The 22,698-nt window shown below is 40.0% G+C and overlaps 1 protein-coding gene across 3 annotated transcripts in view; it reads right to left on the bottom strand.

The window, feature by feature from the left end:
- Positions 1-22,698, bottom strand: part of SPAG16 (sperm associated antigen 16) — a 444,022-nt gene that overhangs the window by 111,863 nt on the left and 309,461 nt on the right. For all 3 annotated transcript variants that reach the window (XM_083708993.1, XM_083708994.1, XM_083708995.1), the window contains 2 exons: positions 19,960-20,025; positions 3,243-3,369 (listed from right to left, as the gene is read on the bottom strand). In XM_083708993.1, coding sequence (XP_083565119.1) covers positions 3,243-3,369; positions 19,960-20,025 — 193 coding nt within the window. The remainder of the gene's footprint in view (positions 1-3,242; positions 3,370-19,959; positions 20,026-22,698) is intronic.

Raw genomic sequence — 22,698 nt, forward strand, 5'->3', positions numbered from 1 at the left:
TAAACTGGGCCCAGAAACTAATTGACAGCCAGTGCTGTCAGACCAGGATCAGTGCAATATGCTCAAACCGTCCTGCCATGAGCAACCTGGCTGCTGAATTCTGCACCAGTGGGATGTTCTCTCTCTCTAGGTGCTGCTTCAAATAAAGCGTGATTTTCAGTTTGGCACCATTGTTGTACCTACCCAGCCTTGTCCATGTTCTTGCCTTCTTTATCAATTTAACCCAGTAACTGCTGGTCCAGCCTACATGTTGTCTGTGTTTTGTAATAAATGACCAATTCAATTACTCTAAGCTCTCATTGCCTCATGCCCCCCCTTAGAGAGCCTTGTTGTTTCTAAGATGCACTGTGACTCTCAAAAGACCCTGATGCAGGCATAGGCAAACTCGGCCCTCCAGATGTCTTGGGACTACAACTCCCATCATCCCTAGCTAACAGGACCAGTGGTCAGGGATGATGGGAGTTGTAGTCCCACTACATCTGGAGGGCTGAGTTTGCCTATGCCTGTCCTAATGCATGTAGATGTGTAGCAGTGATACATAACATAGACAAGGACAAGTGGTAAGAAGTGTGTAGCAGGCAGATATGTTTTCCCAGAACCTAATTTGAAAATGAAGATTATGTTCAAATTATATTAACAAACCTGCTATAATATTTCTCCCTATTGCTTGGGAGTTATGACTGAGTTATGACTGCATTGTTTTAAACTGAACTTTATTCTTGGTCATTGAGTCAAGCTTGCCATTCCTTCTTTGGCTTTTTACTGTAGTGACAGTTCTGGATTTTATCCAAATTATAGGATTGTTCTACCTATTTAAATTATCTAGATCTGACAAGATTTTTTTTCTACTGGAAAGTTCCCCACTTGGCTCAAAATAGTCTTTCAGAAGTGAGCAGTTGGTAGATGTGGATAGGAGATATATACTAGCTAGGGTGAGGTTTTAGTTTTCATTCTTAGCAAGGTTCAAAGACTGGCTCTTGGATTTTAAAAAAATGTACCTCAAACCGTTGCACACCCCAGAAATATTTGCTGAAATTAAAATCCAAGCTGAGGAAGAAGCACATGGCCAAGACAAAATACTCTGCACAGCTAGGACAGCAAAGTATCATCAGCCAGGAATAATGAGGACTTTGGCAGCCAAATATCCAGCAAGTTGCCAGAGCTGCCAGTGCACAGGGTTCTTGGCTGTGGAAATTCATACCAGCTTCTTAATTTGATCCCATTTATTATAATGTCCCTACAATGAGTTGGCCTGGAATATAGAGGGCTGGGCAAGGAAAGCCCACCCCCTTGTGAAAAAACACACGAGATTGGCTTCTATTCCCTCCTTGATTTTTGACCCCATGCTTTTTTGTTCTGACCCTGTTCAGTGTCACAGAATGGCATTACATTGAATAGGATTGGAATAAAGAGGTACATTAGTAAAATCAGACTGCCTTACCGCACTTGTGCCCACTCAACCGCTTTGATCGGCAGAATTGGCACTACAGCTGGTGCTGCATAATATCCATTCAGCATTTGTAGAAATTCAATCATTTACTGTGGCAGCACCTACATTTTGGAACTCGCTGCCTATTGATACCTCACTCCTCATATTTTGCATGTCCAGTGTCTTTTACTGTCCCACATAAGTAGATTACTGTTCCCATCTCTTTGGTCTGGCTTGGAAGTACTACCCCCAGACCTGAGTAATTTCTAGACTAATCCAATGAGAGTTTTGGAAAGCACACTTATCTCTACTTTGACAAATATGGTTCACATGTGCAAAAGGGTTCTGAGAACATCTTTTTAAAGGCGTATCAAGATAGTTTGTGCTGTCAACTCTAACCTGTTTTCAAGAATGGTAGGACGAATACAGGCTAGGAATGAGAACTCTTACCAAAGGTGCTAGTACCTCAAGCATTTTTATATGCAGCAGCCTTTCTTGCACATGAATTTTGCCCTAAAATATTTCTAGCTGAACTTGCAGATTCCTGCTTGGACAAGATCAGAGGAATTCTGAGAGACACACAAAGAGGGTTTGATAAAAACGACTGATATTCCAAAAGACAGGTCAGTGCACATACATTCCTATGCGATGAATTTCTGCACCCTGAGTTTAAGCATACATTTACGTGGGGGGTGGGGAGTCTTAGAAATCGCAAAAAGCAGCAATGGTCCCTATTTTATTACTCTAAATCCACTATGTATTTGAAAAAACACAAAGTAAAGCATATGTGCATTCCTGTATGGGGTGTGTGCCTATGTTTTATGCTGAGCAATTACTTAGCTTTTGGAATGAAGATTAATGTCCCACATAAAATACATTTATTCTATTTGTACCTTGGCTACTTTTTTAAATAAAAGGAAAGTCATTCACAATGCAGGTGACATATTGTTATAAATAGCTGAGGATGCAAAAGTGGTTGTGCTCTACATATATTTCATTTCCTTGTGAGTTGCAGACCATCTATTATGGTACAAAGTCAGCTGTAAGAGTAATAGTACTTATCAGTCGTGGCTTATGAAACTTGTATAAGTATTTTATCAGCAGAAAAGAGGAAAAGTATATAAAAATCCCCGTGAATAAAAGCTTTTTGTTTTCTGTTTAGGTTTAAGCAACTTTTAACACCACTAATTTAAATAATAGCAAGTATCTTTCATACATATTACTTTTTTTGCTCACCTCTCAGGTCTGTTCTATGCATGCCACAGACTGGGGTGGTGAAATGGACTGCACCACTTTAGACTATAGGTAACAGGACTTGATTTTAAAATGTTTGTCTACACTGAAAGCTCCCTATAAATAGAAAGGGAAATATAGGGAGAAGGCTGCTCTAAAACCTTTCCTCCTGAAATTGTCTATTTGCAAGAATTTTTTATACTTTTTCTTAAATAAACACAATTTTAAAAACAATTTATGGTGGTCTTCATAAGTAGTATCTCCAACCTGTAGCCTAAGTGATATAGTGTACTGCACCACCTCATTTTGATGCATGAACAATCCGAGCCATTATTAGGCAATGGCTGACATGAAAGGTGAGTGGCTAATTTGAGATTAAAGTTTCATGCATTTAAATGATGGTGTGATCTCTGAAAAAACTGAAATGTATGAACTCGGGTGAGGTACATAGGTAATATGTGAAAGAAACAGAAACTAGTGGAGCTAAGTTAATTCTTTTTCAGCATCAAATTATTTTGAAAGAAAAATAAATCAGGAAAAGAAAAACAGTCAAAGCCTCCAGTTTCATGGAGCATCTTACCAGATGGGTCAAAGGCCACTTGGTTGCCAGGATGTGGGCCTGCGTCAATTGACACCATTGGTACGCCTCTCCGAATGTCCCACAGTTTCAACACTCCGTAAGAGTCACAGGAAACAATGGTATCACCCTGGGAAAGATGAGGAAAACGTTAATTCTGGAACCCAACGTTAATTGTAATACAAAGGAAGCCATAGTAGTAACTAACATTTTTTCATGACCCTCTCCTTTACCTTAAGGAACGGCTTTAGGAAAGGCATATCCCATATGTAATAGGAAAAATATATTTCAGAGGAAAACCAAAAATCTGTATTTGGAGATGAAATGGGGGGGGAAATGTTATCTGCACAAAAATGTTAACTGGAGATGGATTTGGAGGCATTTGACATAAACCAACAAGAATACATCTATATTATGTTACATTAATATTAAGATATGCAGGATTGCAGTGTACAATCTGCCTTTTGCACAAACATTTCGGCTTGCTTCTTAAGATTCTCTTTCATGACTACCATAGCTGGTTGCCCAAGGCCAAAGCAGAAAGTGAGAGGGTGGGTTCTCTCAACATTGTCTCTGTGCTTCCTCTGACTCTCTGAGAAGCTGAGAGTATTATATCTTCATAGCCTTGCCCTGCTGAATTTTAGAGGAGGTCCTTCAAACTACACCCATTCTCTTTTCTATCCCATCTTAATACTCCCAAGTAGACCCTTGCTCCCAAGCAGGTTGTAGCCTTGGCTGGGAAATTATTTTGGTTTGCAACAATGGTAGCTTTGTGTTCCCTTAGTCCTACTGCTGCTTCCATGATTTGCCATTTGCCTTGTCCCCTCATAAATCTATTCTACAGCTTCTTTAAAACAAATGAACTTGGACATGAAACAAGGTGAAAACTTTTCAGTGAGCTAGAATAAAAGGCTACAAAATAAATAGTGTTAAAAAGGAAGAACCTTTAATGCTACATTTTGTTCTAAACAAGAAACTTGGTAATTTACTGGCTTGGCATCTTCGGGTACTGATAAGAAATGGCCTTCTGCCTCTGGCAACAGTATGGTTTTCTTCCTTCCACAAAATGTTGAAATCAGAATCTAGCAACCTTGCTGAAGCCTTCTACATTTTCATCTCCATAAGTACTATTATTTAGTAAGGCTCACTGCCCTTCTCTCTGCTGTCTTCTATTGATGCTGTATGCCACATAGTAAAATTAGTTTTACACAACAGCATAATGGAGCACTGAAGCAGTGAGCTGTGTGATTTTCTTGTATGTTGTGGAAGAACAAAATTAAATACAAGGCAAAAAGCTCCTGCTCAGACCCCAGTAACCTAAGAGTAATGTTCTCCAGAATTATCCTTCTTCTGGGTTACACGCTCTGCATAATAGAAATATCAATTCTGCTATTTTATATGGTCAAAGAGCAAATAACAGATGAATCACTGAGTTGGTGAGGCAAATGTTGCAAATGTCCTCTTAGTAAAATTATCCTTTCATTATCATTTTATTTTAAGGAATAATTAAAATAATGGCAAGCTCGACCTTTGGTCAGGTTTGTCCCTGGTAATGTAACTGGTCTGTCCAATCATAGACAGGAACTGGTTCATCTGGCATGAACTCATGGAAGCAACTACTTATTTCATCAAATGCACGAAGTAGACTGAGATAATTTAGGCATAAACCACTAATAAATAGTTCAGTAGCTGATCCATATGCAGCACAACCCTATATGTGTTTCTTACGTTCAATGGAATGTACTCCCTTAGTTAGTATATTTAAGATTCCAGCCAGGTGCACCAGTGGAACTAAAGAACTGTTAGAAAGCTGAGCTAAATAGTACTGCATAAGGAAGGGTGAATGCTGTGACCTACCACTGTCACATCGGGGGGGGGGGGATAAATAAAAGAAATATTGCTTCCTTCAGCATGTGTACCAAACCTAATCTGTACAGCACATAGACATCAGTTTATGTGTATGCTGTTTTTCCATAGTAAGCCATGCTCAAAGTGGCTCACAACATCAGAAAACATCATTCATTCACAATTTCAAGGCATATAAACAAAATTTAAATCGGCCAAAGTATGTCATATTAACAAATATATACTATAAACAATCCAGTAGAAATGCATACTAAGGTTAGCAACAAAAGTACAAGAACATAATGCAAGGCGCAGCATAACTAAAACATCTTGTCGAGAGCAAAATGTTGGCCCCAGCAGCAACACCTAAACAAGACCTCGTGCTAATCTTCTCCAGGCCCTTTGCAGATGAAACAACAGACCCTCCAAGTGTCCCTATTATCCAGGGATGTCCCTGATTTAGAAATGCTCTCCCAGTTTCTGATTTGATCCCAGAATGCCCCACTTTCCCTTAGGATGTCCCTATTTTCATTGGAGAAATGCTGGAGGGGATGGAGTTATCTTCCCCCCAGCCATCTGAAGGCAATCCTGTATAGGGAAGTTTTTTTAAAAAGTTTAATATTTAACAACAACAACAACAACAACAACAACAACAACAACAATAATTTATATCCCCACTCTGGGCGGCTCCCAATCAAGTATTAAAAACATGTTTTTATGTTTTTTATATATGTTGGAAGCTGCCCAGAGTGGCTGGGGCAACCCAGTAAGATGTGTGGGATATAAATAGTAAAATTATTGTTATGAAATGGGACATCCCTATTTTCATGAGAGAAATGTTGGAGGGTATGAAGGAGGTCTGGGCCTTGTGTTACCAGACCAGGCCGAAATGAGCCACATGATGAGCAGAAATCAGATTTGGCAAGACTCACAAGTAGATGGATACATATGAATATTATTTTTCCAGCAATCAGGTAAAGAGCTCATGAAGCACTTTTTTTGGCTGAGGCTTCCTTCCCTTGTTTCCTCCACTGCTTTTCAACTCTGGGTCAGGATCCACCTGCTCTGCCCATCACTCATTACACAATACCACAGGAAAAGGAAGGCTAAATAGGAGCTGGAAGCCTATGGAGGAGGCTCATGGAAGCTGCCAGCCAGAATCCAACCCTCTGGGAAAAGAGTCCAGCCAAATTAGAAATCCATCTGGTATACAAAACCTGTGAAGTGGAGTCACAGGGAGTGGGGCAGGCCTTTACACCACTATCATGATAATCTAATTTCTGTCAGATTGGGGAATCTAGACCAATGTGCGAGCTAATGGGTTTGCCTGTCCAATGTGATTTTCAGATATTTCATTTCTAGCCCTTATCTTAGTAGCAAAGATGCTCCACACTATGGGCTGGAGTCAGTCACAAATAAGTTCTGTTTCAATTCAGACTTGTAAAGTTGATAAAGTTATGGCCCATAGTTGAACCATATCCCCAGTAGACAGTCGATCCTCCGCAGACACTTCTATTTAACAAATGCTTTGGGTAACTAGAAATCAAATTCAAAGTTTGTGCCTGTTACCTGCTTTCCGTTCCTCTGAGCAAATTTTAATTTGGAGAATTTCTAAAATTAATTTTTAATAGGTGGGTGTGTAGTTTGCCACAGATTGAAGTTAATATCTTTTTTCTCATTGCATGTTACTAATGTACACAAGCACATGCACACACTGATTGAAACCCTGTTCAAAGCTATGTCAGGGCAGTCACACAATCATAGCAGGAATCATTTTTTGCTTTGACATACATGTGTGCTAGTACACACTTGGGGTGGGGGGAGGTCATCAAATAAAAACTGTGAAAAGATGCCCACCTGCAGCAGGCACAATGGAGTCTGGAAATCAGAAACCGAAGAAAGGTGGACTTTAAAGCAGCACTGCTGAGCAATCAATCAATAGCAAGTTATTCAGAAGACCAAAATTCAAGGAGAAACTTGGATGGAGAGAAATTTTACAAGCATTGCTCTCTTGTTGGCGTGTTTACTTCTGAAAGGTATCTCATAACCTGTCCTGTCCTCACAAAGAGTAGGAGCTTACAGGGCATGACTGACACTTCAGTGTGGCTTAACCACGGCCTTGGCTAGTGGAAAAACTGATACCTCACATTTATGCTCTTGTTGTTTCCCTGGTTGCTTCAGCTGCAGATCCTGCAATCCACAAAGGAATGAAACAAAAGCTGCTGCTTCCTTTCAAAAACACAGCCTTGACAGCAGTCACAAGTTTTCCCTTTCATGTGTGCAAGGCAACAACCACCCTGATTGATAGGCATCTCTGTAATGAGGACATAATAGTGTGGCTGTTTATAAAATGCATGGCGCCCTTGCTGAGCCCCCTCCCCTCATAAATTTAGGTGCAGAGCAATTACTGCTCACTCATGCTACTAGGTGAATCTTATTAGCTTCAGACAAGATAAATGAGGGCTTTGGGTATCTCTTGGCAGTGGCATGAAGAACTAAGGAAGCTGACCAGAAAGGACCAGCAGCTCATCATTCCAGCACCTGGACAAATGTGCAAGCCCTATTCCATTATTATTTGCATAAAGAGGCTGCAGGGTTGGGGCTTTAGCATACTGTATAGTTGGATATCTTCTTCTGCCTTCTCACATGTTCAGCACAGGGTTCCTGGCTTTAAATCAAGTGCAGAATCGACATAAGGAGAGTAGGGTTACCACTGCAGACATTTGCCCTGAACACATGGGAAGCTGGAAGGAGACCGGCAACAACAGCATGTGCATCCCCACAAGACCTCTGGACTCAGGCAGTGACTGAATAATCTTGCAGAACAAGCAACAAATGAGCTAAGTTGAAGTGCTGAAATGCATGGATTTCTGTTTGTGAAATGCAATGTTTTTACCCTCTCCACCCTGTGTGCCCCTGAAGTCTGTTCTAGAGGTTTTCCCCAAGCCTCTGGAACAGTTTGGGGAGGAGAGGGCAGGGAAGTCCTGTCGTGCAAGTGGAGATTCTTGTTAATAAAATACTGTCCATAATTATTAGTGATTTTATCAAAACTTGTATGCCTGGGTTCAGAAACAGAGTCTCGTGACTTTGATATGTTCACCTCAAATATGAAACATGCACCACAAACTCCTGGTCAGGGTTTGATCTCATCCAGCAAATTATCTTATCAAGTTTGCAGGTCCAATTTTTATTCAGAGAACCCCACATTATATATATATTCTTACTGAAAACATGAATGAAAATAAGAATCTTACCCTTCCCTTGAAATGTTTCTAGCACTTGAAATTGTCAAACAATGGTAGATTATTCTCTTCTTGTTTGTTTAAAATCACTCCACATGACCCCTCCTTGCTGTGTGAAACAGAGGAAATATTTCTGCCTTTCACCAAATCAAGGACTAAGACGTTTCTTGTGGTGTTTGAAAAGAAGAGGACATGCTAGGCTTGCAAAAGTTCTTTGCATAAATTTACATACAGAGCTCAAGATCACTGCACACCCTGCAGAGTTATTGCTATACAGAGTTGACACTGCACTTTATACAGCAGTTTTCTTTGCTACACTTTTTTTCCCAAGGAGCTTAGTCTAATCAATTTATTTTTCTTTTTATCTATCAAAGCAGTGCCTCTCAATTGCAAAGAGTTGTGCAGTCAGATGAGGAGAGGAATGATAATTGCCAAAGCTTTCTTAAGATGGTTGTGAATTGGATGCTATCTTTACACCAAAGCCCTGATAGTGGCATTCATAAAGGACTCATGGGTGATGACATCTCAGATGGTACTCCATAAGATTCCCAAGCGTAAAAGCACCTTCAAGTGTGCTCCTAACCAACATCAGTAGGTGTGAATTCACAAATGCTTTTTGGACTTATTTCCCACTCCATGGTGCTAATGCTTCTCCTCCATAGGAAGTTTCAGATGATGCCACATGTGCTGAAGCAACACATGTGATGGGACTGAATGCCCTTCTGCCATCTGTGCATTTGGCTGGCATGTACAGGGGCTCTGTGTGTCTACTCATGTATTTTTTCCACACAAGGGTAGGAGATCTTTGTCCAGTCAGAGTCCCACTTTGCATGGAGATCTGTACAAGTACATCTACTTGAACACAGAAACCTTGAATATTCAGGCAGCCAGGGGTGCAGTTACTGGGCATGTTAGCAAAAGGCAGGACTAACTGATACAGCCCATACATGCTTTCTTTCAATGTGCTGAAGGGCAAGTTGAACCCTTCTCATGAGTGATAAGGTAATGGGTGGGATGCTTCTAGTAATCCTTTGAAACCCAACATGTAATATCTGTTTTCTGCAAATATCTGCTACTTAGCTCATTTTATAAATTGACTAGCTGAAAACTTCACAAAGATTCTAGATTTGCTACTAAATCCTGTAATTATTTGAAGTTCACCCCAGATTTCTCTTGCGGGTGGCTGTCTTCTAACAGCAGATTTATTTTGAATTAGATTTCAAATAATCCAGAGTCTGCGTCAGAAGGAAATTTATATAGGCTTAACAAGAGACTTCCAATGACTCCACTCCCATCCCACTGTGCTTTACTGCATTTAACAAAAGTATGGCCTGATAGAGGCAGCCCAGTTAATACAAAACACATTCAAAGTGAATTTGAACTTCAGATTGATTCCAAATTGAGCAGGTACCTAGTACCTATTCACTGAGTATGCTTTAAGACAGGCAACCAGTCCACCATATCTCTAGACTCTTCTCAATGACCCACCAGGATGCAAGAGATAATTGTGGGTGGTTTTATTTATGCTGTGAAGAATTCCAGCTTCATAACGTACTAGGATGAGCCAGGGTGGAACTAGGGCTCCTAGAACACACAACCACCCCAAGAGTATCCAAAGCTTCCAAGAAACCTGTACACCCCTCTCTGCATAACATGTGTTGTCCCTGGAACCTCTTCTCTGGCTTCTGCAAAGAGGATCCAGTGCATACACCATCCAACAGCCTACTCTAGAGGGTTGTTGTGAGGATAAAATAAAGAGGGAGAGTACCATGACTGCAACCTTCAGCCCCTTAGAAGAAAAGGCAGGATATAAGCAAACCACCACGAAAGCCTTTGAGAAGCAGAGACGTGAGAGGGCATCAGAGGAGGAAGGAAAGAGGGACAGAGGCCAGTCTTGCCCACGGCAGCCCTCACCATCATTCAAGGCACCCCAGGGTGCCATGGCACACTGGTTGAAAACCACTAATATAATCAATGTCTTGATCCTGAATAAAATTTATTTAAGCAGTCCCTAGGAAGGGCTCTTTTTAATACACATTTTATTGCTTAACGCAACACCCATATTCATAATTTTGTTCTGTTACACTTTCATACGTGAATATTTTAAATTTTTCATTTTCAAACACCTTCTGTACTAGTCTTAGTCTTGTGTTAAATAACAAGGCTGATATCTGTATTTCATTATAACCTTACTTTGTAATTACACTCTGCAAGTAATAGCATCAATCATCTAAGGAAGACCCTATTAGCCTTTCTGCATCTACAATTGTACATATTTAAAATTATTAAGTAACCTTTGCAAATGACTGACTTTGAGTTTATGCAAAGCGCTGAATACTCTGAATACATAAATAAGAACCTCTGGTGCCTTTTCAGTTTTATATTCTATTCTCTTCTCTGCTTCTGTCTGTCAACTGCAGGCAGGCTGCCCCTTCTTTATTTTTGCCATCCGTAGAAACATTTAAAAGATCTGATTCTTGAATCGTTTGGCTCAGTAATGAATAAGAACTGACATCAAATATCAATACTATTGGCCTAGCTAAATGGTAACTGACATCAAGCTGGACTACTGAAGAGGTAAACAAAATTGAAATTTTGTTTTGGTATAAGAACTGTCTGACATTATTTGTCCTTTGGTAAATCAATGGAAAACTGACCTGAAGTGTTTGCATTTCAGCTGGGGATTCCCCCTCCCCCATTTTTGGTTTGGGCGGTGGGGAAAAACAAAGAAAGGAGAATGGGTTTCCACAAACCGTGAGGTGTTAAGATAACTGCAAATACAAAATGTTTGAATATTAATAGGCAAAGTATTAAAAATATAAAGATAATTCAGCCTATTTAAAGCCCCTTGCACATCACCAATTTGGAGCTTAATCTGATGCGCAGACTGCAGAATGTCTAAACCACTGAAATCAATGGGCTCAGGCATGCTAGGTCTGCAAGAGGTTCAAGTGCTTTAAGACTCGGCTCTTGAGCCTAAGGCCAGTTTAAATATGAATGTAAACAACAGGAAATAGCAAAAACAATATTATGCATTATGATTGATTATTCTGTTATATATTTTTAAAATTCAATCTTAAAAAGAAAATGGTTACAAATCTCTCGTATACTCATAGGCAAACACACTGCTCCTTGCATATCATTATGTTGATCTTATTTGCAAACCCTCCAAGTATCCCCATTTTCCAGGGACAGTTCCTAGATTTACAAGTATGTATTTTTGTTTTATAGATCCTCTTTGTTTCGTTTCAAAACTCTTATTTCTTTGCTGTGTTTCTCTGTTGCTGTATGAGAGATTTGCAATCATTCTTTTTAATGCTACTTTTTATAACAACAATAACATAGCTACTGGATTCAGTTGGAGTTAGTTTACTTGAACGACTGCCTGACCCCATATGTGCCTACTCATCTGCTTCAATCTGTGGACCTGGCACTTTTTACAAGTGCCACAAAGCCTTCACACCATACTTGCAATTGACCCTTCAGTGGGCTACTGCTGTCTCAAGCTCTCAGTCCATTAATATTAGGCAGATTCCTTTGTTGCATTGTTTTCAACATCACTAAAAAGCATTTTGTTTAGACAAGCCTATCCAGACATGTGCTTTTACTGCGCAATTTGTTTTGAAACTGCTGGTTTTAGCTGCATTTTGATAAAAAATTATGTCTACTTATTTTTAACATTTTATTTTATTGGCATTTTTTATGTATATTTTATAAGCAGCTTAGAGATTGTTATATAAATCTTGTTCAATGATAAATAAATGAGTAAATATCATTTTAGCTATCCCTTATTAAATATTGCATACAATTAAAATGGCCTTGGTTATCTTGGATGTGATAAACTTAAAGGGCAGAGAACTGCAAACAAAGGACCCATAGTGTGCATGTATGCTGTAGATCACCTAACAAATATAGCTCTCCAAAGAAATTCAACAACCATTGGGTGCCGGGGTATTAAATGGGGTGCTCACTTCATTAAATGAGAACTCCCCTCTCTTTTTCTAGAAATAAAAAAGAGCACATACAAAGACAGATCTAATTATTGCTAGCTCAAGTCACATTTAGAATTTTTCTTCCTTCATCTAGCCCAGGCATAGGCAAACTCGGCCCTCCGGATGTTTTGGGACTACAACTCCCATCACCCCTAGCTAACAGGACCAGTGGTCAGGGATGATGGGAACTGTAGTCTCAAAACATCTGGAGGACTGAGTTTGCCTTTGCCTAATCTAGCCAGTCGATATTCTACTAGTCACAGACTACACTTTCTCCAAATTACTGGGATAATATGTGACTGGCTAAGATGGGACAGAAGCTGGATATGGATGTGGATTCAGGAAAGGCAAATTAATGAAATTAGGTGACATCTGGATTTGGAAGGCTGCCCATTTGAACTTTAGTGACAGGTATTTAAGGAGCTTTTGTGGAATACAGTGGAAAGGATCGGTCCTGGTTTGGGTGGGTTGTGAAGCTGAGCCTATCAATGAAGGCCTCTGCCTGGGTCTTTCATGACATGTAAAGTCAACTGGCAGGGGAAAATGGCCTACTGGGGTTTTATTAGATGAATAAAAAGTTTCATCCTATTGTCTTCTCTAGTCCACAGAATCTGGAGAGATGCCATGTTGTCTTTGAGAATGTCTTTGGAAATTTGCTGAAGGCGCAGTATTGCATTTTTATCTGGATATCCCTACTTACTAAAAGTTTGAGCACCATGTTAACAAGGACCTTTGCAATCTGCTATTCTGGTCAGCTTCAGAGCTATTCATTCAGAACTTTTTGCAGAGTGTGTGCCTGCACTGCACTGATCTCTCTAGGGAAATAAGCAAGGCTGTATTTTTCCTTATGTCTTACTGCTCCAGGTTTTTTTTCCATTTCCTCCAAACAACTAAAGGACTTAGATTTCACCAAGCAATAGCCATCTTGAATACTTTAAACTGCCCAAGCTCAGGTCTCCTAAAGTCATATGAATAAAACATAGGAATAATATAATTTAACTACAAAAGCAAAGTTATCTTCTTACCATATTTCCATAATTAAAAACGGCTGTACAGATTCTGAAACTCTCCAAATTAATTTTCACCTTCATGAATGTTGAGTTAACGTTCTCAATGTTACAGTCCTACCATTCCAGAATTTTGACTGGAGCTAATTTTAACTTCAGAGAGAGCAAATAATACATCCAATTTGGATATCCAATTTTAACAGATTGTGGGTTGTTAACTGACATGGTTTTGTAATTTTATACTCCTAAAAGGTTCTTGTTGCAAAAAGATTGACCCTTTCATAATTTGACATATTTATCTCCCAATTAATTACCATTCATTCATCCATTCATTCAGATATACATACATACCCTAGCCCATCTCCTTAAAAATGCTTGCCTACTCCCTTCCAACTTCCTTCCTCATCACATCCAGAAATGATCCTTGCTGCTTGGCAGGTCTGAAGCACCCCCTTAAACTCTCATACATTTTTACTCAGTCTTCCTCTTAATTCTGCTTTTGCTGAAAGTATAAACTCATAAATCCAAAAAATCCATGTAAAGTTAAAGGTAAAGGTACCCCTGACCATTAGGTCCAGTTGCGGACGACTATGGGGTTGCGACGCTCATCGTTCTATAGGCTGAGGGAGCCGGCGTTTGTCCACAGACAGCTTCCGGGTCATGTGGCCAGCAGGACTAAGCCACTTCTGGCAAAGCCAGAGCAGCACACGGAAATGCCGTATACCTTCCCGCCGGAATGGTGCCTATTTATCTACTTGCACTTGACATGCTTTCAAACTGCTAGGTTGGCAGGTGCAGGGACTGAGCAATGGGAGCTCACCCCGTGGCGGGGATTTGAACCGCCGACCTTATGATTGGCAAGCCCAAGGCTCAGTGGTTGCATCTTGTAACTTGAAATATGGTTTTGGTAAATAAGCAAACATAATAAGCAGAAGCCCTATGGCCAGCTTGTGTATTTGACAAACTAAGAAGTTAATGTTACAGACACCTATTCATGTATGTTTTTTTATGATACGTCCACACAGCATGCTTTCCAAACATGTATCAAACTTCTCAAATTCTATACTATCCGTTCATTATTAGTAAAGGCTGTGTTGGTAACTTAGTTAAATGTTTAACTTTTGCAAGAAGATATTCAGCCTTGAAGTTTAGCTACTTCTTGCTTGAGAACAATAGATAAGCTCTAAGAAATATTTTAAGTCTATGTGACTACATCATAACCAGAACGGAACCATTCCATTTGTGTGCTGTACCCACAGAACTCTGGATGTCAAAGTGATGGGTGCAGTCATAGGTATATCAGTGTATTTAAATCAGAATTGTCAAACTGTGTTATTATTGTTATTATGGTTTTTGTTGTAGTGTCTTTTGCGGTTATTGTTTGTATCGAAAAAATGATTAAATAATTTTTTTTAAAAAAAGTGATGGGTTCAAGTCTAGTATTCTCCCTGATATACTAGTTTTCTATGTTCTTTTAAATAGAAGAAATTTTATGTAAATGCCATTTGCAGTCTAATGTGGTATAGCCCCTACATCTTGGATTTCGTAGATCTAAATTGTGTTGTACTAAAGAATCTGGAAGTTTAGAAGTTCATAATTCTTCATGATGTAAAAGCTTTGATGTCTGATTAGATATCAGATTCCTGATACAGCTTTTGTTTTAACTGCTCCAAAACTGATTGCATTTAACCTTTTGACAGTATGCATCCCCATAGAAACTGTCCCAGACTCGGCTTCTGGTTCCAGTCTGCCTTAATGGATGCCGCTCCCATGATAGCAGAGATCGTTAGTAAAGATAAACAAGGATTATTTGAGGGTAATTGTCCTTGCAAGCTCCCCCCAGGGGCCAGGGGAGTGAGTGTCACTCACAGACCATCTCGGTACCTGGCTCTCGCTCTGACATGGAATCTGGGAGGCAGGGAGGCACTGAGTGCAAAAGCAGTTCACCTATCGGTAACCCCCCTATGCAGCCATTAAGAAGCAGAGGTACTTCTGTTTATTAGAGTGAAATTAGGACTAATATGCAGACGTGTGCTGGAACAGATGGGTCAAGATCATAAACTCCTAAACTGAACCTGCTACAAAGCCGTACTGTTTAGAACTGGAAAGAAGTGGCACCTGGCTTGAGAGCAGTACATGTGAAAAGGATCTAGGAGTCTTGGTTGACCACAAACTTGACATGAGCCAACAGTGTGACGCAGCAGCTAAAAAAGCCAATGCAATTCTGGGCTGCATCAATAGGAGTATAGCATCTAGATCAAGGGAAGTAATAGTGCCACTGTATTCTGCTCTGGTCAGACCTCATCTGGAGTACTGTGTCCAGTTCTGGGCACCACAGTTCAAGAAGGACACTGACAAACTGGAACGTGTCCAGAGGAGGGCAACCTAAATGGTCAAAGGCCTGGAAACGATGCCTTATGAGGAACGGCTAAGGGAGCTGGGCATGTTTAGCCTGGAGAAGAGGAGGTTAAGGGGTGATATGATAGCCATGTTCAAATATATAAAAGGATGTCACATAGAGGAGGGAGAAAGGTAGTTTTCTGCTGCTCCAGAAAAGCGGACACGGAGCAATGGATCCAAACTACAAGAAAGAAGATTCCACCTAAACATTAGGAAGAACTTCCTGACAGTAAGAGCTGTTCGACAAGGGAATTTGCTGCCAAGGAGTGTGGTGGAGTCTCCTTCTTTGGAGGTCTTTAAGCAGAGGCTTGACAACCATATGTCAGGAGTGCTCTGATGGTGTTTCCTGCTTGGCAGGGGGTTGGACTCGATGGCCCTTGTGGTCTCTTCCAACTCTATGATTCTATGATTCTATTCTAAGACTTTCTTCAATGCAAAATATGGTATGTGAGGGGGTGGGAGCATTTACCCTTTCTTTATATATAGCATGTTTGCTACATAATTTATTATGGCAACCCCCCACCCCATGCTAACAAATTGATTAAAGGCAAGAGAAGGTAAAAGAGAACAGGGTTATATTTATGGATTACAAAGAAAAATAGAACTGTGTGAGAAAATTGAGTTGGATTTAAAGCATTGAAATTTCACTGTATTGCTGGCGCCTTCATTATATTTTTAGGCACCAGGTGAAAATGTTCCTCTTCAACCAGGCCTTTGGCTGATTAATATTTTACAGCCTTTTAAATGTGTCTGTGGGAAGGGAGGGTTTTGATTTACTTCTTTACTTCTTTTTATCCAGTATTTTATTCTGTGGTCTGAGTTCTTATGATGAAGGGCAGTATGTATATATGTATGTATGTATGTATGTATGTATGTATGTATGTATGTATAAATCTCACTGTGTAAAAACTGCATTCCAAACTTATCGGACCCTAGAAGATAGTTAGTCAGAGAGTTTTGCTAGGATGTTTTAACACTGGAGTGCTAAGCTGGGAAGAAAGGTATGGGAATGGAATGTCAATAGCCCCTCACTGTAGGCCTGGTTGTATGGCAGAATCTACGCAATCCTTTTTGTTAGGGAGTAGGAATTAAGAGAAGTCGCGCTACTTCTTTCAAATTACATTTTGTTTTGCCTTATAAATCACATTTATACATCTGAACTCCATATAAGGGTATAAATAATATGCAGGAAAAGAGGGTCAAAGGATGGATAGAACCCACAGGGAACTTCTCCCACATATAAATCTGTGGAAATGAAGCAGGTTTTTAATTCTTTTACAAATAACTATTTCAGACTAGATTATTTTATATTAGAATGAAAGGATACTATATAGAGTGTATATTGTATATTGTAAGACAGCAAGAGTAAAGAGTCATAGGAATGGGACTCAAGTGATGCTTGCCTAGCTGATCTCTACTTGTTTCTTTATGTCCATTATGTTTAAAAGGGTAGAGAGTGGTATTTTTTAATTTTCTATTCTGCCAGACTTTAATGGAGTCCAAAGTGCTCCTCATCAGTTGTGCCTGATGCAAAGCCTATAACTCTCTCCTGCTCTTTTATTCAGATCTGGAAACCACAATTCCTGCTTTGGCAGCCCAAATCATGACTACTCTTCACACCCTCTATCGCAGCTGTAGAGAACCTTTGGCTTTCCAGATGTTGCTGAATTACAACTCTCATCAGCCCTGGAACACATGGCCAGTAGTCAGGGATGATGGGAATTGCAGTTCTAGCAATATCGGGAGGGTCAAAAAAATTCTGTATCTGCTTTACTGGGTCTCCCATACACTATTATTTGGACATTACCACCACTAGACAGATGCTAACTCTAGGGCTGCCATACCTCCAAGTTTTCCCAGACATATATGGGATTCGTCCTCTGGAAATGGCATCTGGGGGGGAATTTTCAAAAAGAAAAAAAAAGTCCAGGAAAATTCAGATGCATGGCAACCCATATCCGGTTTTTCACTTTTTGAAATATAGCAACCCTAGCTAACTCCTCTGAAGCTTGCGGCAAGTGGGCTTCAGTGGAGAGGATTTTCCTGTGTCACTCTCAAAAACATAAGATCAGCTGTAAAATAAAATACATGCAATGAGGCCATTGCATGTGCTGCTATGCTGAAACCACTAACTAAAAAATAAATATATCAAAGATGAACACATGGTAATTTATTTGGCCATTCTGCCTCCTCCTGAGTAAGCACATGCATTTGAAAAACAGTCTTGCATCTAAATTCGAAGCATATTTACTCAGAAGTAAGTCAAACATATTTCAAGGGAATGGACTTCAGTGAAAGTATATACAGCACTGCAGCTTTTAGAATGAAAAAAAAATCAACGAATAATTTGATGTCTGTGCACCTACAGTTCAGCTGCCTGCCTTCCATGTATCTGCGATTAATTTATATAACTGTAATTACAGCTTCTAAAATTGCACCCCTCACTCTGTTTAATCAACCCTCTACTGGCAGTTTCCATCTTTTCTAATTAAGTTACTGAGGATGTCAAGCCATGATTCCAACACAGCGTTTAATGCCAGATGCAATATTCTTTATCAAAATAATATGCTAATCTGCAAAATCATCAGCATACAAAAGCTTGCTTCATTTAATCATGTTAGGTCATGAAGGATACTCTGCAGGGGGAAAGTTGGTACTGTATCTTACTTGAGAATGTCTTAATGGGCTCCTTCAACAGGAAGGGTGGGATGTACATCATATAATAAACAATAAGCAACAATAATTGTGCAGGGGTCTGTGGAAAGAGGCACATCAAGCCTTCTAGGTTTCGTTGACTCCACAGAGAAATGAGGAACCTTGCTGAGAAGACAACACATGTTTATTGGCTTCCTCCAGCTATGCCACTGGGGAGTTGGCAGTATTATTTGCTTCTGAATTCAGCAATTCTGTTGCCACCTGAGTACCAGGGAGTTAATTTATATACATAAAAAAATCAGGAGACAAGAGGTAAGAAGCTTGACTGCTGCAGTAGAATTGTAATTGCCCCTTCCTCCCTGTTAAACAGGGGTAGGCAACCTAAGTCTCGGGGGCCGGATCCGGCACAATCGCCTTCTCTATCCAGCCCACAGACGGTCCAGGAATCAGCGTGTTTTTACATGAGTAGAATGTGTCCTTTTATTTAAAATGCAACTCTGGGTTATTGGTGGGGCATAGGAATTCATTCATTATTATTTTTTCAAAATATAGTCCGCTGCACCACATGGTCTGAGAGACGGTGGACCGGCCCACAACTGAAAAAGGTTGCTGACCCATGCTGTTAAATATGTCACCCTCCCCTTCTGTTTTGCTCTGGATTTGGGGGTGAAATACCTTAAGAAATTTGACCCCAAGAAAAATTAACAGAGAACACAGTAAGGGGGTAGGTGCCCCCAGACCACCTGTCATTTAAACACTGGTTTTAAAGAATGTAATATTAAAGTATCTGTTTTAGTGCTGAGCCAAAGGGGGATGCTATCTCACGAAAAGGTTCATTAGAACTGGCCCTTCTCTCTCTCTCTCTCTCTCTCTCTCTCTCTCTCTCTCTCTCTCTCTCTCTCTGCAGGGGGGATATTAATGCAGAAGCAGTAGGTCTGCAAAACTATCCATTTCTGATAGCAGTCTGTAATTGACCAGGTCTGATTCTAAGGGGCTTTCTTTATCCCTAGTGACACTGACATATAGCTAAATCTGAGTTGCTACACAGTGTAGTGAAATCATCCCTTCTGGAGTGTGACCTCTGTTTCGGATGACTTTGGGAGGAATGAAACAAATGGTCCAAGGAACAGAGTAGGAAAACAGTAGGGATACAAATACCTGTGAATAGCTATGAAAAAGATAGGCTCAACACTCTTTCCTGGGAAGGGAATACCCACCCACTCCCTAAAATCATGAATACTGACCTGAAAACCGGGTGACGTGGAGATCAGGTGGCCAGATGCAAAACATGGCAGGGCTCATATGCCTAAAATACTTGTGTAGACAAGAAAATTTCAGCAGGTGCAGCTCTTGTAATGGAAGCCAATTCTGCTGAAATTCCGTCTCCTACACAATTATTACACATGGAGGAGCCCTGCCTTCTTCTGCATCAGGTCATGCAATGTGGAGAACATATAGCATACCATTCCTTTATTCCCATAGAATCTTAGAGGCTGTGCCCATGACATATTCAGCTGTAGTGTCATTCATAGATATATTCTACTCTAGGCTACCATTTACTTTAGGGTTTAGAGCTTACCTTCATGTTGAATGTGGCATGGTTGCAGGAATGCATGTGACCACAGAAGGTCTGAGCACACAACCCCTTTAAAAAGAAAACACGCAAAAATCAGAACAGCAAATCAGACAATCACATGTGCTGTATAACTTCTTTATAAACTTGTTGAGTTTGATTTTGTGCTGTTCCAGCTAGATGAATGGATATTTGAGCAAACTGATAATATGTTATCCTTGTGTCTAATAACAACCAACTCTTCCCCTTTCCAGTTTCCAGAGACAACATTAGCACTAAGGACTTTGGTCAGATTCTTGGTTGGGGGGGGGATCAGGTATTAAAAGGTGGTAGTAGCTGGGTTCCTACATCATCTCCTCAGAAAAGTCACCTTCTACTGCAGAGGATATCATCTTGAAGCAGTGCCGGATTTATGTATAAGCTAAACAAGCTATAGCTTAGGCACCCACTCTCTTGGGGGCCCCCAAAAAAATTAAAGGAAAAAAAATTGGATGTACATTTCCAGAATATAAGATAAAAAACAAATAAAATAAAATAAAACCTAGATACAGCAAAAGTGTTTTGTGTTGTGTAGGCTCCTATGATGTAAGTAATGGGCCCCGCCTGCTCCCTAAAATATCACTGGTTTGCTCATTTCTATATATAGGGTGCCTACATTCTGCATGGACTGGTTGCATGGCAACATGTGCAAATGGTCCATAAATAACCATATAGCATATATTCAACACAAAAAACAGTGGCAATTTGTTGTTGACAAAAGACAGCTGGACATATAAAGGGCCCCATTACCTTCAGTAGCCTAGGGCCTCATCAAACCTAAATCCGGCCCTGTCTTGAACGGCTTGGTGTTGTTGGGCTTGCTTACAAAGCAAAACCCTGACTGACGTTTACCAGGCAGGGCTAGTCTGAGAGCTGAAGAGGAAGTATTTCTCTTTGATGAAACTATTCCTTATAACCAAACTGTCCCAAACCAAAATCACTAGAGAAGAGAAATTTTGTCTTTTTCACTACCACCTCAAACATCTTCAAACAGCCTACAGTGAGCATTCAGCACAATTTTTCTACCACTCGTATTCTAATTACCTACCCAGTTGCTCTAACTAGAAAGAGAAGGGAGAGGGCACCTAGACATCATTGTACTGGCATTGAACAAACTTTCTGTTGGACAGGTGGAGTGAACAACCATGTCTTTGAAGGTTTATCTATTATCCCACGGAGGTCCTATGAAGCTGCATCTGCATTCTAACAATATCTGGATATTCCTGCCATGCCCAAGAAGAGACATTGAATGTTTTGAACACTTTTCTGCAAATATGGGTATGCATTTTTTCTGAACAGCAGATTTTTCTAAATTGCTATTTGCAGATTAGTTTGGATCCTAAGCATACTGCACATTGTTCCTCATTACAGATAGTCAATGGCAACTGTTCAAGTAACTTGCATACTGTGTACAACCAAAGCCATATATTTACTTTAAAAAACAGGAAAGAATTTGGTTGGAACAATGATGAATAATATACATGTAATTAAGAGAAGCTAAAGTGAAGTATATATATCTTTAAGGGGAAAATAACCATTATTTTATGAGGAGTACATTGCTATAAATCTAGCATTAGCTACTTGATAGGAATAATCATGTAATTTATGGAGTAAAGCTAATCTTGTTAATTGAAGTGAAGGGGATAGCCAAGGTACTGGTAGAGATGAGTATACAGCTCATTTATCTTCCTGCTGTTAACTCTTAACTCCCATCATTTCTCCAACATATACTGCTGTTTGGTTTTGCTCCTTAGGAAATAGACACAAAGAATGTGAAGGGAACTGCAAAAACTCTATATATGATCTTAGCAACTCTAACGGCTAAAGTCAAACTTATCTAGATGTTTTATATTATATAAAATCTCCCATTCCACTATAATGTACAGTACTTAATTTAGTTTGCTCGAAGTCAAGATGGCAATGGCTACTGAAATTCTGGTTTTCTTAGTTGATCTTGTGAAAAACCTCAGCCTTGTAATAGTGTAATGCTGTTTATTTGTTTATTGGTTATTTATTTATTGTGTGAATCACCCATAAAACATTCTGAACCAATTTAACAATAAAAACTTATATAAATGGAATTTCAGTCCAATGCAGATAAAATGTGGGTTAAAACTCTCCACTTATAGGGCTTCTTGGAAGAGGAACATCTTCATCAGGCACGGAAAAGACAGTAAAGATGGCACCTTTCTGATATGTAATGAGTGGGAGTTCCAAAGGGTACATGCAATCACACCAAAGGTTCAATTCCTACATTGTAACAAATGGACTTCTTCATGAGATGGTACCTGCAATAGGCCCTCTCCTACAGAACACAGCGATGGACTGCAAATTTAATGGGTGAGATGATCTTTTAGGTATCCTGATCCCAAGCTGTATAAGGTTTGTACACTAGAACCAGCACCATAAGCTTAGCCCATAAGCTAATTGGCAGCCAGTCTTTGAGCAGTGGCATAATGCAATAGCAATATTCTGCCCCAGCAAGTAGGTGAACCACTGCATTTTGCACCAGCTGCAGTGGTGCACAGAGCCATACTCAGAGGTAGCCCCACATAGAGCGCATTGTAGTAATCTCAGCAGATGGCTGAAAGTGGTCAGGTCATCCTGGCCCAGAAATGGCTTTAGCTGTTTCACCAGCCAAAGATGGCAGAAGATAGGCATGCCAGGTTACACCCAACATTGTGGGTGTCCGGCAAGCATGCGTGA

This window comes from Podarcis gaigeae (genome assembly GCF_964106915.1).
Source record: "Podarcis gaigeae genome assembly, chromosome: 1".
Lineage (NCBI taxonomy): Eukaryota > Metazoa > Chordata > Lepidosauria > Squamata > Lacertidae > Podarcis > Podarcis gaigeae.